General features: G+C 38.2%; 1 protein-coding gene across 1 annotated transcript; it reads right to left on the minus strand.

Moving 5' to 3' along the window:
* Positions 1–642: 642 nt before the first annotated feature.
* Positions 643–2,503, minus strand: nmur1a (neuromedin U receptor 1a). The gene is made up of 2 exons (XM_026198945.1): positions 1,606–2,503; positions 643–1,386 (listed from the first exon to the last, which is right to left on the minus strand). The coding sequence occupies exons 1-2, from the start codon at positions 2,501–2,503 to the stop codon at positions 998–1,000; spliced, it is 1,287 nt and encodes a 428-aa protein (XP_026054730.1). The 3' UTR covers positions 643–997.
* Positions 2,504–11,223: the final 8,720 nt, after the last annotated feature.

Below are 11,223 nucleotides of genomic sequence, written 5' to 3' on the forward strand. Positions count from 1 at the left end.
TCACCCCGTAGCAGATAAATACAGGTGGAGCTGGGGATGTGGAGGTTTTCTGAAGCATGCTGCAACTGCTACAGCAAGAAATACTTGTATGTTGAGTATTTGAATGTTGAGGAGTAAGCTTATTGGCTACTGATGCTACATTCTGTGTGAATTATGATGTGATTATATCAGATTGAGTTTGAACCTATCGGCCTGCGCCATCTAGAGTTTCATGACAGAACTTATTAAGGAATGATTCATTGAATTATTCACTAATCACTTTGTGCAAAACACATATTCTTTCAGTAAGTTCTAGTTCAAGTGCTGCATTGTTTTGAACTATTTGCATTGTCATAGAAGATAACGTAGCTGTCAATACAAATGGCTTAATATGGACTTTATGCTTATTAAAAGCCTTTTTATAAAATCAATATCACACTTACAATCAGGCTTTTTCTTGGAGCTCATATAATAACATATTGCTTTATATTTGGCTATATTCATAATCAATTTATTAATTTAACTATATTTTTACAGTCAATTTTTTTTTGTATTAGGTAATGCAGGATTTAATGTAAACAGTTGTAGTGTCATGGCACCAATTTGACAATTACAGGTTTTTATTTTTATGTAATTCAAGATAGAATATAATTTAGGGCTCAGTCTTAGATGTAAGCGATGAACAATGTCTTGAAATTAGTGGTTTTATAACAAGACAATTTCCAGTGGGTAAAAACAAGCCGATCTGCATCACTTGTTATGCAATCCCTGGAAAATATGCTGTTAAACCAACAAAGAAAGAGTTATCGTTGGGGGAAAAATGGGAGCATCACAGATTCAAACCATGTTTTTAACCAAGTGTTTGTATACAATTATCATTTAAGTTTAAATTTATGGTTTTGGATTTGTGGATTTTCTAAAGTTAATTTCAAGCACAATAAAATACAATAAATGGAGCATTTCCAAGAGGGTCCTCGTGCCCTGATACTCAGACCTTAATGAATGACAAGTTCATTTCTTACAAGCTGGTCTTATTTTCCTGGCATTCTGCCATATCACAATCTTCTCCTTCAGTAGTAACAGTGCCGTTGCAGGGTGGGACATCACTCAAGGTGCTGCGCACAGTAACCCTCGTCATGCTCAGAGAGCGTTTCCTTGGGACAGGACGCCATTTGTGGTGACACATCACCTCTTTAAACATCTCTCTGAAGCGGGTGGACATGAGATTGTAGAGAATTGGATTAACGGCTGAGCTCAGATAGAAGAAGACCCCAGAGATGACATGGACGTATTCATAGATCTGGAAAATCTTCATGTGCTCGCTGCTCTTGTGGTCCAGGAAACTCCACATGAGTCGATCGGTGTGGAACGGAGCCCAACAGATGCCAAACATGACCACTAGTACAACTGAGGAGAAAATACTGTGTTACATATAATAGTTGTATCATTAGAATGCAGAAATTGCAGTCTATTCAATGCATAAAACTCAAGATGTGTTTCTAAACGACTCGAAGGGATGAAGCAGGTCACATAAGTTAAGAATACGCTTGCAGTGTAATATGATCTAAACCAGCCAAGGCACTGTTATACATGAGAATTCAGTTGTTGGCCAGCTGGCCTACTTACACAACATTTTAGTGACCTGCTGGCGACGGGTTTTCTGCTGCTGACTGCGCACATTAGAGTAGCTGTCTTGTCCCAGACTGGCTTTTGCCTCCAGGACGTGCAACATCTTTTCCCGTTTTAGCTGCATACCGATGAGCAAATACAGCACGCTGATGGTCAACATGGGCAGGAGGAAAAACAGCAGAGTGGTGATTTGGATGATCAGGTTGTACATCCAGCGTGGCTTGACCAGCATGCAGGTGGCAGACGTGGACAAGGCACCTACGCCTTTCCCTTTGGGAAGAGGGAGGGTGAAGATACCATGGAGGCTGGTGTTGGGAATGGCGCACAAAACAGACACGCTCCACACACTCAGGATGACCCGCTTGGCATGGGTGCGCGTCACTACGTATTTGGCCCTGAGTGGATGGACTACAGCAATGTAGCGCTCCAAGCTCAGCGCTGTTACATTCAGGATGGAGGCGAAGCAAACGGTCTCAAAGAGGAAGGTCTTAAAGTAGCAGCCACCTTTGCCGAATAGGAACGGATAGTTACTCCACATTTCGTAGAGCTCCAAAGGCATTCCCAGAAGAAGCACCAGCAGGTCCGACACCGCCAGACTGAACAGGTAGAAGTTGGTGGGCGTCCTCATGACCTTGTTACGAGCAATAACGAAGCACGTAAGAATGTTTCCAACCGCTCCCACCAAGAAGATGAGAAGGTAGGTGATGCACACAGGCAGAAACACCGGGGAACGTCTGGGCCCCAGATATTTCTCCAGATACTCGTCTTGGTTGAGGCAAAACTCTTCCATTTCTGCCTCGCTGAGGTTCAACACAACACTGCTGTTGCACAGCAGATCTTGGATGCATCTTAATGCAGAGGAATCCGTTGACGAACAGTTGGGTTTGGCAATCATTCTGGACCTAGTGAGGAAACACGAAAGGGTTGGAGACATCAGATGAGGAACATATTTGCTTGATGATGTTGACAAATGGAAACTTGAGAACCTGGAGGTTTTTAAAACGTTGATGAAGGTTAGGAAGAAGACACATTGAAGAAATAATAAACGACTGTGTTAATTAAATTTTTTTTTTTACCTTAAAATATACATTTTCAGTCAAATTTATGGGGGTTTGTAAGTTGATTTATAGACAAAGCACATAAGCTGTAGACGCCAGCTGGTCACTGTTGTTATTGCACAATTCATTCCCTGAGGTGAATCTGACGAGGTAAATAAAACACACTTTTATAAAGAAAAGAGAAGAGATTGAATACACTTAACAGAATATGGTATGCTATATGGTCTAGCAAAGCATAAACTGAGGTAGATTTTTATTTTTTTAAAAGAGCAATTTGTTCAGTAAACCACTGTTTAATAAAAATGCTTTTAGGGGAAGTAGTAGAGATGGTTACTGTCTTCGGCAAATTGAAGGAATGAAATAGAGTGAGATACATTAGGTTTAAGCTTGCATGATTATATTAGCACGCTCATTTCCGAGCCAAAGTGGCTGCTATACAACCACTTTAATATTTTTCATTTTATTTTTCTAAGAAAGGTGATGTTGGGATCAGCACACACAGTATATACTCTTGTGATTGATTATTATGCTTGTGAAAATGAAGTTAAAATTCAGAACTGTTAAAATTATAATTTACAATCATTTATTTTACTTGTGCCAAACAGTCAAAATAATTGTACTTCTCTAAAGCACAACAAAAGATTATTAAAACATAATGACTTTAATGCACTTTAAAATAAATTACATTTGAAGTACACTGCAAGTGCACATTTCTTACAATTAAGCACACAATGATAAACACACACACACACACACACACACACACACACAGAAATAGATTCACACATTCAAAACTGAATCATGGCAACAGGCTATATATGCAACTACATACAAAAAAATAGTATTTATTAATGCTCCGTCTAGTTTTTTCCCCCAAGCATGTGCATCAAGAGAAAACAATGTATACGTCGTTTTTTTTTTTAGCATGATCATGAGAGATCAACAAGTGTGTCAGACATTTAAACACCACATATGATCAGAAATAGCCCTGATTTTACATAGTTACTGAGAACTGATCAATCAGTCTGAAACCTAATTTAGACACATATTCCCTGGAGCATTTCATTAAGGAAACCTCCCAAATCGATTTTCATTCCAATTGTGCCATTAATATCAGCTATGAATCGATAATAAAAAAGTATTTGAATAGATTGTCACCTACACCAGAGACACTATATCAACATCAACAAGAATCTTACCTTATAGTTTGGCACAATTGACAATCCACTATATTAAAACATCAGTGAGATGAAAATTAAAGCTAAAGGTTCTCCTCAGAAGTCCTGAGCTGATGTAAAACATGCTATTCTAGTTTAAAGACTAATAATAAGCCCATCACACGTGTTATAATGGGAGTGTTTCCTTGGTTATACAAAGAAACACGGTTATGCTCTCTCTCTCTCTCTCTCTTCACCCCTATTGTATGTCATGGCAAGTCTTGTTTAACCCTATGCAAGCATGAGCATTCTGGTTTTGTCCCTTTTTATCTTTCATCATACTCTAACAGTGATTTAGCACATGGTAATCAGATTTCATTTGTGCTGTTGAACTGTCAGCAGATGTGTGTTTAATTAAGATGGATTGCCTTCGTTTGAATGAGGACCTTCATCACAATGCAGCACACCTCTGGTTTCCACAATGATAATGAGTCTCGAAGATAATGAGCATCTGTCATTGTTTCCTTCATTCTTGTCTGTCTGTGACGTTATCAGTTTCAATGGGATTGATACAATTCAAGAAAAATATGTAGAGGAAATGCGATCCTTCTTAATTAAAATAATCATAGACATTTCCATTCACATTACGGATATCAATGATGTCCCTTTATGATTCATTTACAGTGTAACTATGGGCCGTTCACACAGAATGCATTTTTTATATTGCACTAAGCTGCTTTTTCATTTATTTATTTATTTTTTATTAAAATATATTCTATGTGGACATTTGACATTCTAAAAATTCAGTGCTCAAGTTAGTTGGGGAACCAAAAATAGTTATTCTATGGCACCATTGCAAAACACCCTTTTGGAGCCTTAGTTTTTAACAGTGTATAGCAAGAAGCAAGAATAGATTAAAATTGGTGCCAACAGAAAGAGACAAGTAGACATGTAAATGTCAAAATAGTCTTTAAGAAATCCAAAAACACAGTGTATATCCAAACTGGGAACTGGAGAAGACACATGGACACAACATACTGTAGTACACCCGACAAACACAGACTGAACAGACTCAAATTTACCTCCACAACTTTGGGAACAAGGAGAATGGGGGGCACAGATGGGAACTGGAAGGAGGCTCAGGAGGAGGATGGACACCCGGGAGGGGGTCAGGGAGGGGACGATGGAGGGAGGAGCCAAGGAGACATCAGGAAGGGCTTGGATGAGGAGGAGCCAAGCAGGACCCAGGCCACAGCCCTAATGGTGACCCACAGTAGAGGTGATGGAGTAGTCCAAAGCAGAGACTGAGACCCAATGGGCAAGGGCGATGGGGAGGATCTAGAGTGCCCAGTGGAGTAGATGGTGCTGGCAAGTGAGGGGGAGGCGGGGATCCAGAAGGCCACGGTGGAGCTGGAGCGACAAAGGGGTCAGGTGGAGCCGAAGGGATGAAGGAGCAGCCAGAGGAGTGGAGTCCAGAGGCGTAGGATGGTCGATGCCAGACCAAGGCGAAGTGGACTGATGGGTCACAGTGGAGAGGAGGAATCTAGGAGCCAATGTAATTTTTTTTAAAAATAATTATATACAGTACAGACCAGAGGTTTGGACACACCTTCTCATTCAAAGAGTTTCCTTTATTTTCATGACTATGAAAATTGTAGAGTCACACTGAAGGCATCAAGGGCTATTTGACCAAGAAGGAGAGTGATGGGGTGCTGCGCCAGATGACCTGGCCTCCGCAGTCACCGGACCTGAACTCAATCCAGATGGTTTAGGGGTGAGCTGGACCGCAGACAGAAGGCAAAGGGGCCAACAAGTGCTAAGCATCTCTCGGGGAACTCCTTCAAGACTGTTGGAAGACCATTTCAGGTGACTACCTCTTGAAGCTCATTAAGAGAATGCCAAAAGTGTGCAAAGCAGTAATCAAAGCTAAAGAACCTAGAATATGACATATTTTCAGTTGTTTCACACTTTTTTGTTACGTATATAATTCCACATATAATTCCACATGTGTTAATTCATTGTTTTGATGCCTTCAATGTGAATCTACAATTTTCATAGTCATGAAAATAAAGAAAACTCTTTGAATGAGAAGGTGTGTCCAAACCTCTGGTCTGTACTGTATATATTTAGATATTTCACCAAGTAATTTCACAAGTTTCGCAATTATTATTTACACATTTATGTAACCTACTGTAGAACATATTTACATAGAAAAGCAGCACACCGGAACGCAAAAATGCATTCTTTGTGAGTGGCTCCTAGATAATTACAATGTTCTCTTTCCTCTGACTTGGAGATAATGCAAAGGTGTGAGAATCTGAAAGCGCCCCTGATAGCCTCTATTACCCATTTAGAGTATTGAAGATAAACCACTAGCTGTAATCCTCCTGAACTAAAATTATGTTTTATGATCTGCACTGCATATTCACATAATAGTTCTGCTTTTTCTTGGAAGTTTCAACAAGATTTGAGGCAGAGTCAACCTGCCCTCCACCCATGTCTCTGAAACAGGTCCATTGAAATGACAGGATGTTGAGTGCTACCATCCTCCTCTGGTGACAAAGACATGAAACTCATAGTTCCTGACAGAACACTAAAATAACTTTAAAACTCAGAACTCAAACTGCATTAGCTGTGATGAAGGACAAAGACTTGAATGGCTAGAAACCATTAAAGGGATCATATGATGCACTTTAAAAAAACATTTCCTTTCTCTTTGGAGTGTCACAAGCTCTTGGTGCATTAAGAAGATCTGTAAAGTTGCAAAGACTAAAGTCTCAAATGAGGGATGTTCTTTATCAAAGTTAAAACTCTGCCATGCCCCCCCACCAAATATTTGTGTAATGCCTCCCAAATGTTCATGCAAATAAAGAAGGCGTGGTTTCATTAACCGTAATTTGTGTTGTCTTGTCAGGGAGAGACTGTGAGAACATTATATAGACGAAAGCAAAAGCACTTTATTTGGTCTTCCAAAAGTAGATGAATTTAGAAATCTTTAAGATTACTTACAACAGAACAGCAACGCATTTTATGGACGACCGTTTCGTGAATCTAGGATAAATAATTCTGAATTAACTACGACAATCTGGCTCTTCTGAATCAGCTATTCTAAGGATGTTTTGTTATTAGTTTAAGTTTTTGCTATTTACCGTTTAAATGCGGTGTTTTGCACATCGCGTGTATGTGTGTGTGTGTGTGTGTGTGTATGTGATAGAGAGAGACAGAGCGAGAGAGACAGGGTCACACAGTGCAGTCAGCTGTCTTAACCGTCTGTGGCTTGTGTACTGCAAACACATACGAGCTTCATCACTGTGTCTGTCACGCGACTCTGTTTCTCTTTCAGACTTGAACTGATGGTAAAACTAAGGACATTATTAACCGTCTTTACATTTATTTTGAAAGATAAAGCTCGTGTTACATTTCCGATGAGTGCTTGCGGTGATCGACCAATCACAATACACTGGGTCAGTTGGCCAATCAGAGCACACTGTGCTTGTCAGATGGAGGGACTTTGTAGAAAACGTCATGTTTGAGAAAGATGGGGCATAGAGGACCTACAATAATGTACAGTATTTTTCAAATAATATGTTTTTTGAACATTAAAGCATGTCAACATTCAGCTACACCAAATACACTAAATAATGATCTTAAAAAGCATCATATGACCCCTTTAAAGATTCACAAAGAATCAACGCTCTAAAAAATTAAGGTTCCTTATTCATTACTAAATGGTTCCTTGAAGAACCTTAACATCATTGGAATCTTTCCATTGCACAAAAGGTTTTATAGTGGGGTTTATTCTTTACATTATTAAGGGAAATGAAAGGTTCTTTGGGAATACAAAATGGTTCTTCAATGGCATTGGTGTGAAAACCACCCTTTTTGAAACCTTTATTTTTAAGCGTTAGGTAATATAAAGAAACGAATTGAGTCCATAAGCCGTCATGATCAAAGATGGCAGATTCATATCAAGTTACATATAATTTCAGGATTGTCTCTGAAGTATTTCTCACGCTCACAGCGTATTGTGACCAAACCGAAGGTGTAGAAAAGTATTCAATAATTAGAAACAGATATGCATGTTGTTATGGAAACCACTGACTTTCAGAGGAGTATGTGTCCAATGCAAGGTGTGGATGTGGCATAAATGCTTGATTAACGTTCAAAGCGGCTTCCCTGTAGACCGGTAAATTGCATTTCTAATTGACTGTGACCAGTGATAATTTTGTCCCTCTAATTTCAAGCAAGCTTGCTGAGCAGTGTCTAAAGCAACCTGAGCAGAAACACTTCATCTACTGACATGAGTGTTCATCGCATATTCTACTAAATGTTTAAAGGGTTAGTTCACCAAATTCAGCATTGTTTACGCTTAGGGTAAAGCGTGCATATGCATTGTGATACTCTCGGAAATGGTGGAAAACAGTAACTTGGTGTAGAAGAGTCGTTGAATAAAGTTGTTATTTTAGTTTTTATTGCGCAGAAAAAGTATTCTTGTATAGCTTCACAAAACTCAAGTTGATCTACTGATGTCACATGGACAGTTTAACTGAAGTCCTTACTATGTTTTCCGGACCTAGAAACATTACAATTGCATTGCTGTCTACAGAGGGTCAGAAAGCTCTCGGATTTCATAAAAAATATCTTAATTTGTGTCCCAAATATGAACAAAGGTCTTATGGGTTTTGAACAACATGAGGGTACGTAACTAATGACAGAATTGTCATTTTGGGGCGAACTAACCCTTTAAAACTATCTAACAAAAAGTTCACATTTTGTAAGCAACCCTTTTTGTTTGGGGAGAACTGGCTGTGGCTGAACACCATCTGCGATTAATTGTTTATATTTTAAAATTACAATATCTTGTACAGTTAAATAGTTTTTTTTTCTGAAGCGACACACCAGTGGCAAATCAGAGGGATGTGACCTCCTCAATCAAATACTGATATACTGTACATTTATGGCTGTATATTTAATGCGATTATGCTTTTATTAATTGTTATTCATTGCAATGGCAGTTACAAGTGTAGCAGAGTGGGGTATAGCCCCAGTAAGATTGGGTGGCATGAACCAATCAGTGTTTGTACCCTATTGTGATTGGTCATTCAAATAAGTTTTATGAGTCTATTAGTGCCATGTTATGAATATAAAAGAGGGAATTGTTTGGCTGCTTGGGATACATCATCCTTGGTACAGTGCCTTTTTGACGTGGCTCTTTGAATGAGTGTTAGCAGTTGGGTTATCCTCTAGTCTGTCATGTGTGATTGCTGTTGGCCAGTTTTTAGGTTAGTCCCAGTTGGGTCCGCAAGTAGCTGTAATCCTGCATGGTGAACGACCTTTTATTACAGCATTGTACCGTTACCCATATTTAAAACTGGGACTAACCTAAAAACTGGCCAACAGCCAGCACACATGACAGACTGGAGGATTACCTAACTGTTAACACTCATTCAAAGAGCCACATGTCAAAAAGGGGCGGTACCAAGGACAATGCATCCAAAGGAGTCAAACACTTTTATATATTCACTACACGGGCACTAATAGACTCTTGTAGAAACTTACTCAACTGACCAATCACAACGAAGTACAAACGCTGAACCCTGAAGTGCACCATTATTTGTTTCATGTGCTAGAAATGTCTCCTCAATGATACATATATTAAGATGAAGAGGGGGCAGAATACAGAACCTTGAGGTACACCATTGGTTGGTTCATGTGACAGAGGTCTCTGCCAAGATGTTGTGTAAATTTAGAAGTCGAAAGGACCATATAATTGTGAAAAAGATATATCTTCATCTGTGACTGACGTTCTTAGGTAGTGACATATATTGTCATTTTTATAGTTTTATAGTGTTTTCCCCCTCAATTAACATAAGGCTATGTTCTTTAGGTTAGCTTATATGCAGAAGATAAGTTATCTACATTATGCATAATAAAACTATAATACACACGATCTAATAACAATGAAGCTTTGATCACGAGAATACCTGAATCTGCAAACTAACAAATAAGTGTCTATTTACAATTATAAGAATATAACTGAATGCTATGGCATTAGATTTAATCTCTCCTGGAGTTAAGGGGTCGATACAAACCTGTTAATTAAAAGATGGTGTTCATATTTGGGCCATGTAGTGTCCTTTTTATTTATTTATTTATTATTATTATTATTATTATTTTTATTTAGCAGATTTAGCAGTTCAGCATTGATTAAAATTAAGCTTAGTTTATGGGATTTCCAACAGTGACGTATACATGTTTGTAAAAAAGTTTGTCCCCAGATTATTGTTCACTGAGTCACTGTGGCCATAACAGATGGACATACATGATTATAGGCATTGGTTTAATACATAAATGAATCTGTGTCAGTTTTCCTGTCATGACACCTACAGAGATTTACACAATCCGATGAATTATGAATAGAGAAAAAAACATGTAAAAATTAATGCATTAACCTAAACAACAACCAAAAGGTGTGTCAGAAGCATGCATATTAGTAAAGAAACTGTTATTAGCTAAGTAACACAGGGTTTCAGATCAGTAATTCAAGCAAGAAAGACATGCATAAATGCAAATAAAAATGCTAACTATATTATTGTAAATAGTTCATGGCATATACTATTTGCATATATTTTGCCAGGAAGGCTGTAGAAAAGCATTTTGTTCAACTTTAACACATTCTGAAAATGTAATGGGGAATAAAAACGGTCACCAATCTCGAAAAGCATACACCCTCGACTACCCTATTCATTTTTTTCTTGTTGAAGGTCTCGAGAGCTGCTTTGGTGGAAACAATACATTTAAATGTGCATTTTCCATTCCTTGCAGAAAGGGTTTTGCTAGGAAAAAGGGCATTGTGCACATACCATTTACATCAATTTCAGCATGTAGAAAGCCCTCAGGCAAACTAAAAAGCTTCTACTTTTAGATACGCAAGCTGCTAATACTGATTCAATATGTATAGAGAATTCCACGAATAGGAGAAAAAAAGTCAAAAATTATTTTTTCTATTTGCGTGTCTTTATGTCGAGAGCTCTTTGAGTTCTACAGATCAATGCTTTAAAAAACATCAAGAGGAAAATATTGTATTCAATCAGTAAATGCAAGTGACTTATATAAGGAACACAACATGAAATTTGTAATAATAGTGCACAAAACAGTATCACTCAATGCCTAGTTTAAAATAGGAGCAATTAATATACAGAGGTTGCAAGCTTTTGTTTATAGCAGTAAGATAGAATGGCAACTGTTTTATTTGATGGCAACATGGTGGAGGAGTCATTCTGCTCTGTACTTTCTCAAAAACCATTCCTGCTCACTGCGTCTCATGTTTAGATATGAAGACTGTTTTTTTGTTTTCATTCTAATAAGCTACTTTTTCATTACTTTTTTAACATGCACTA

The sequence above is a fragment of the Carassius auratus genome, chromosome 22, assembly GCF_003368295.1.
Source record: "Carassius auratus strain Wakin chromosome 22, ASM336829v1, whole genome shotgun sequence".
NCBI lineage: Eukaryota > Metazoa > Chordata > Actinopteri > Cypriniformes > Cyprinidae > Carassius > Carassius auratus.